Source organism: Lissotriton helveticus, chromosome 3_1 (assembly GCF_964261635.1).
Source record: "Lissotriton helveticus chromosome 3_1, aLisHel1.1, whole genome shotgun sequence".
NCBI classification, from domain to species: domain Eukaryota; kingdom Metazoa; phylum Chordata; class Amphibia; order Caudata; family Salamandridae; genus Lissotriton; species Lissotriton helveticus.
This window is the reverse complement of record NC_136061.1, coordinates 1,557,493,707-1,557,499,706: the sequence shown is the minus strand read 5'-3', so window position 1 is coordinate 1,557,499,706 and position 6,000 is coordinate 1,557,493,707. Positions and strand designations below refer to the sequence as shown.

The 6,000-nt window shown below is 45.0% G+C and overlaps 1 protein-coding gene across 1 annotated transcript in view; it reads right to left on the bottom strand.

Moving 5' to 3' along the window:
• Positions 1-1,560: 1,560 nt before the first annotated feature.
• The window catches only part of CFAP68 (cilia and flagella associated protein 68), a 90,319-nt gene continuing 85,879 nt past the window's right edge, over positions 1,561-6,000 (bottom strand). Inside the window, 1 exon segment of the mRNA XM_078683951.1 lies at positions 1,561-1,865. Coding sequence (XP_078540077.1) covers positions 1,684-1,865 — 182 coding nt within the window. The 3' untranslated portion in view covers positions 1,561-1,683.

Here is a 6,000-nt window from a genome sequence, read left to right as displayed (position 1 = left end):
TCCTCAGTATCTATGACCGGTGAGACTAGTTTACTGTGATCCATTATTGGAGCACCACATCAACCGCTACTCCATCTATCTTGGCCTCCAGTGTTCCATTAATTTCCTCTGGGATTTTCCTGAACTGTACCACTTCACCTTCTAGTGCGACTTTCAGTGATTTCCGCAAGGGTTCTTCTTGGCTCGAGTTTCTCGATTTTTCGCAGAGGTGGTCCCCTCATGGGTGGGCCTCCATCTGCCCTGGGTTTCTTCATGCTATAGTCAATTCTCTCAAGTGTAAAGCCCATTATGTAGTTTCTCTCAATTGTTCGCCACCTCTCCCACATCATTGAGGGGTCTTCTTTCAGGGTCTGCTGTTCAGTTCAACAGAGTCTGGAGGGGCACCTCTGCTATCTGGACGATGTCTCCGTTCACTTGCTACGGCTGTGTGTATTTTGGGCTGATTGTTCTTGTAATAGGTGACATGGTTCTTTAGGCAATAAGCATCAGGGTTAGTCTTCGGAGTGGTCAATTAGCGCCAGGACACCGGCTGGTAACAGAGCGCTTTATAAATGTAACAACTTAAATAAATAAATAAATAAATAGTGACCCCCAACTGAGGTTGTCCTCACTGGATGCCCTTTGCCAGATAATGAGTCCTGCAGGGAGTTCAGGTCCTGTACCACTCACTCTCCACCACCTCTGGATGGCGGAAGAGGGGCAATCGGCATGTGTTCCAGCTGGGGCCTGCAGGCCACCCCCCACGACTAACTCAAGGCTATCTGGGTGTGTTGGCACTTTCTCACTGTGCGCGCTCCTTCCCCTTGCACCTCCTACCATAGGTGCTTGATCAGTTACCAACGGACAGACCTCTCTCCACCACCCTACTATCTTCATTGCGCGTTAGAACACTGGGACGCGCGCCTGGGGGGACTCCCCCGCCCTCCTCACCCTCCATTAGTCTGCCTCTGGGGTCACTGCTAAGGCCCATCTCAGTGGCTGCCATCTTGGATTCTCAGGGCACGCTGCAGGTGTTGGGATCCCAGTACACCACACAGACCACTAGCTAGGGTTCAGCTCTTTTCAAAGTCAACCCCAGCCTCCCGTTAGTATCACACATCACCAAGCGTTGGGGGGGGCAGCAAAGTACAAGATTATGGCTGGGGCTGGGAGTCAGCAGGCGGAGCTCGTGCCCCTCTTCATCTGGTCTTGGCTGCACCCCTGCCTATGCATGATGTTTTTACACAGATAACATCTGCATCAGTAAAAGTGCCCTTGGTTAAAACCCAGAAGAGATTTTCACAAGGAGTGCAACCGAAAGCAAGAAAATCCCTCCCAAGCGAGCTCTCACCCACTGCTTTCCCAATCTTCCAATTAAATGTGTACCTTCCACATCTTCAGATGAAACTAAAGAAATGTGAGACCAAAGAAAGGAGACTGGCACACAGGACTGGAATACAAGATCACCAAGCCTTCACAAACCCCAGAATGGTCCTATCTCCTGCCCTTTATAAATCACTCTATCCCCATCATACTACAACACTGAAAGATGTTCTACCAAGAATAAAGTACACCCCAATGTAAGGTCATGCATCTTTTTTATTGTCTTAACCTTCATGTACATTGGAGGCACAGGACATCAGAGGCAGAGAGCTTGCTAGGAACGTTGAGGTGCAGTTTGAGAGAACCTTAAAAACAGCTTTCTTATTTATGCAACTCTTGCATCACGTCTTCTTTTGTCTTGGGTGCAATGAGAGGGCAGGGCACGGAGACCCCTTCGAACTTGATGTAGTCAATCATGTAGCAAGAGCGCGGAACAGGCTTAAATTCAGCCGACACCAGTTCTGGTTGATGAGATGGGTAAGCATGCGGCTCTATTTTCAGAACTGTGAAGCATGAAACAAAAACACAAGTGTATTAGAAAAAAACGTTCAAAATGCAGTGGGAGAATGAAACTCAGATCCAGCAACTAGGGGTTCCAAGTCAATGTTATTGATTTAGCCAAGGGAACTTCAAAAAATACACAAGATGAATAAAAAAATCAAATGCAAGATTGTAAGTAAGAAATAACAATGATACAGCTTGAAATGTACTCTTAATCTGGAAGTATTTTTTTTAATTATCCCCAAATCTTTGAAGGACCTTCCAAGTTGTTGGCAAGAAACTTGATGAATGGGTGATCAGATGCTGTGTGCTCAACTGCGCTTTCACTAGAGCTGCTCTCATTATGTGGTTCTGCAGTTGTGCTGCTTTCAGCATAGTATGCGCTTTATCACACTTGTCACATAATCCACCATAGTATAATTTAGATATTTCAATAAAAAAACAGTTTTTATATTGAAGAGATCAGAAATTACTATAAAAAAAAGGACCGCATGTGGTGCCGCGCTGCTTCACCAGACACTTTAAAAAAATCCCTGGTCACCTTATAGTTGCGGATTGCTGTACTATGGTGTAAAACCGGTCCTAGTGAAGATAAACTTTTTGCCTGGACTGTAATGTGTCTTAACAATGGCAAACTAGTGAAATAATATTGCATATAATGTGCCTTCTTATTGCATTTCCTTTTTGTATAATTTATTCAAAGGTGCAGCATATTTTGGCCCGAATTGCCACATAATTCTAGTTTTGGGAATAACCTCATACCCAAGTGGCTTAGAGAATTTTAGTAACAAACAATTAATCACACAGTATTGTGTTTTAGGAAATTAGATGTATGTTTACTTTTTGGGCACAAAGAGTGGTAAAGTGACACTGGATACAATTTACACATTCAAATGGTCTTGAAAAGAAATCCAAAGGTAGTCGGTATAGGAGATTTAGCCATGACACATTTCAATTGGACAAGTCAAGCACAAGAGCTTTCTTAAGGCAAATAAGACATATCAAACATTCTGGGTGCAAAACACAAAGGGGTATATTCACAAGAACGTGCTATAACTATCGCCAAAGTAATTTATCGGCAGAAAGGTTAGCACTGCCTAACCCCAATTTTTTTCGCCGTGATAGCGTGGTATTCACAAGCCCGCGCTACATGGCGATAATTACAGTGAAGGGCGGAGAAAACAGGCGACAACAACATCGCAATGGCGATAGTTATTCCGCGTTAGCAGGTGATAGCTGTGGATCGGCACATCAGCGCCAGATAACTCACCTTTCTCAACCCAGGCGATATCGCATTGCGAACATGGCCTTACAAATATTAGGATGTGAGGGTTAGGATGTCAAGTGAATAACAAATGCAGGAGACATTGTCTGGTTCATTTAACATTTGGCATGCAGCGTGAAAGACTGTCAACAGAGGCCCAGTCCCCGAACTCTGTACCCCCGCTCTATTGAAAAACCCTGCCAGTCAGCACCTACAAGTGATAGATGGAAATGCATTTACGGGTGAATGCTGAGGGGGTGGCAGTTTATTAAAAAAATATGACGGGGGGCTAAGGGTGGTGGCGGTGGGTGTTGCGACCCTCATTGTTGTCGGAGCTGCATGATCATTGCCTCCATGCCATCTGTGGGTCTTCAAGTGTGGCTCTTGGCAGGGTTCCCTTTCATGCTGTGGGTAGTCGTCCTGGTTAGCACCAGCAAAAGGAAGGTGTAAAATCCCTGTTGCTACCGCGGTTCATCCCCTCTTTTTGGTATGCTTCGCAGATCTAGCAGTTCGTTGTGAATGTGGGGTTGTGGTTTTCTCGTGTGTTTTTGCACGGGAACGCCTACTCTGCATCTCATTAGTGTTAGTTGGTGGTGTCCACCGTGGAGATAAATTTGGGGGCAGTTATCGCGGGAATACTGGTGTTGTCTGCAGTTTGCACCAGCTTGTGAATGGGGTGTTAAATCTATCTCCACTTTTGCAGCGTTAAGGTAGAGATAAATTGGAGTTAACTACTTGTGAATATGCTCAAAGTGTTTGCAGTGGGAAGAATTCCTGAATTCCAAGGACAATACATTCTCAATTATGCTACAGGAATGGACTATGTTCCAAAATAGAATAGGGTAATATTAAGTCATTCTTCAAAATATCTACGCTTAATGTCTATCCATACAGACATCACTTGAGGGAGATACCACTATTGATGGCAATTTACAGTTGAACGCCAACAAAGCATCGGGCTGTGGTGGTCTTACCCCAGAATTCCATTCATGGTTCAGGTAGGACCTAGCCTGTCTGTTCAGGCTGGATTGTTCCCAGTGGAACAGGGTCAAGGCTGATTTAAATATGGCTGGGTCGAAACTGAGGTGGCAGGGTGTGAAAAATAATGATGGACTGGGATGCGGCTCTGAATAATAACCAGTGGCTGAGATTAAGTCAACTGTTCCACCCATCACTTTATTGTATACTGAAGAGTTACCCTCAAAAACTTGCCACCATGTATGGCAGTTTCGGGAAACAGCCATTTCAACGCAACTTTTACAACGCATGCGATGTAACAACGCGTAGCGTTTACTACGCATACCATTACATCGCATGCGTTTTTTTAACGCATGCAATGTAATGGCTATCCAAGTCGTTGTGAGGAAACTGAGGCTGTTTCCTCACAACGACGTGCACCGCCCCTCGAAGCAGGAAGCAGGAACCAGGAGCAGAGACGGTGACGCTAGAGAGGAACCACAAGGAAAGAGAGGTAAAGGATTTGCGCTTGGGGTGGGGGTTACTTTTGAAGGGTTTAGGTTAGTGTCAAAGTAGTGTTGTACCCTAGACTGAACTGCGCGAGGAAGTGGGATTGATTCCTTCAAACGACGAGATACGGTGACACCGACACCGCTGGCCGGCCTGTAATGGGCGCCATGTAACGCGCTGCATAACTGGAGTCCAGTTACTACCACCCGCATTGAAAAAAGATAGTGGTCCATCAGCCCCGTGGGTGTTCCGCCTTGCGGAATCCACGTTCTCAGCGTAACCGTGGAAAATAACAGCCCTGAATATATTTTTTGCGACTAACCTACACTACGGCAACGTCTGTGGCCCTGTGCAGATCTACTGTCCCCAGTCCCTGTCCTGAAGAGAACCCATAACATCCGGGTTCGAAACGCGTCGACATTTCCACCCTGTGGCAATCCTAAAGGGCGTCGCTAGGACACAACAATTTTGAGTGTACCGAATCCTAGTAGTGCAACCCACTAAAAAAGACTTGACCACAGGCTATGGTAGACAGGCAGGCACCTCTTTTTTCATCTTAATCCCGCCTGTCCCTTGGTCTCATCACTCTAAGGACTGGTTCTTTGTTGATTTTCATATTTTTGAATGCACTGTACATAATTACAATTGAGTTGAATCAATATATGTTTATTTGCTTTGGTGTCTCACTATGTGTGTCGCTTAACTCGATTGTTGTAAATATTGTATATATTGTATGTTTGTAGATACTGTGCATATGAACTCACTGTTCTGATGGTTATTTTGTTTGCGCTTTTGTTTTGAAAACTGAAAAACTTTAAAAATAAATGATAGAATTGTTTGGAATAAGAATCCAGTGGCTACGTGGTACATTTTGACTGCGTGGCTGTATAATTTCCGTTGAGAATTTGACCTGTCCAGCCAATTGTTTCTGTTTTTTCGAAACTGAGGTGGCAGGGTGTGAAAAATAATGATGGACTGGGATGCGGCTCTGAATAATAACCAGTGGCTGAGATTAAGTCAACTGTTCCACCCATCACTTTATTGTATACTGAAGAGTTACCCTCAAAAACTTGCCACCATGTATGGCAGTTTCGGGAAACAGCCATTTCAACGCAACTTTTACAACGCATGCGATGTAACAACGCGTAGCGTTTACTACGCATACCATTACATCGCATGCGTTTTTTTAACGCATGCAATGTAATGGCTATCCAAGTCGTTGTGAGGAAACTGAGGCTGTTTCCTCACAACGACGTGCACTGCCCCTCGAAGCAGGAAGCAGGAACCAGGAGCAGAGACGGTGACGCTAGAGAGGAACCACAAGGAAAGAGAGGTAAAGGATTTGCGCTTGGGGTGGGGGTTACTTTTGAAGGGTTTAGGTTAGTGTCAAAGTAGTGTTGTAATGT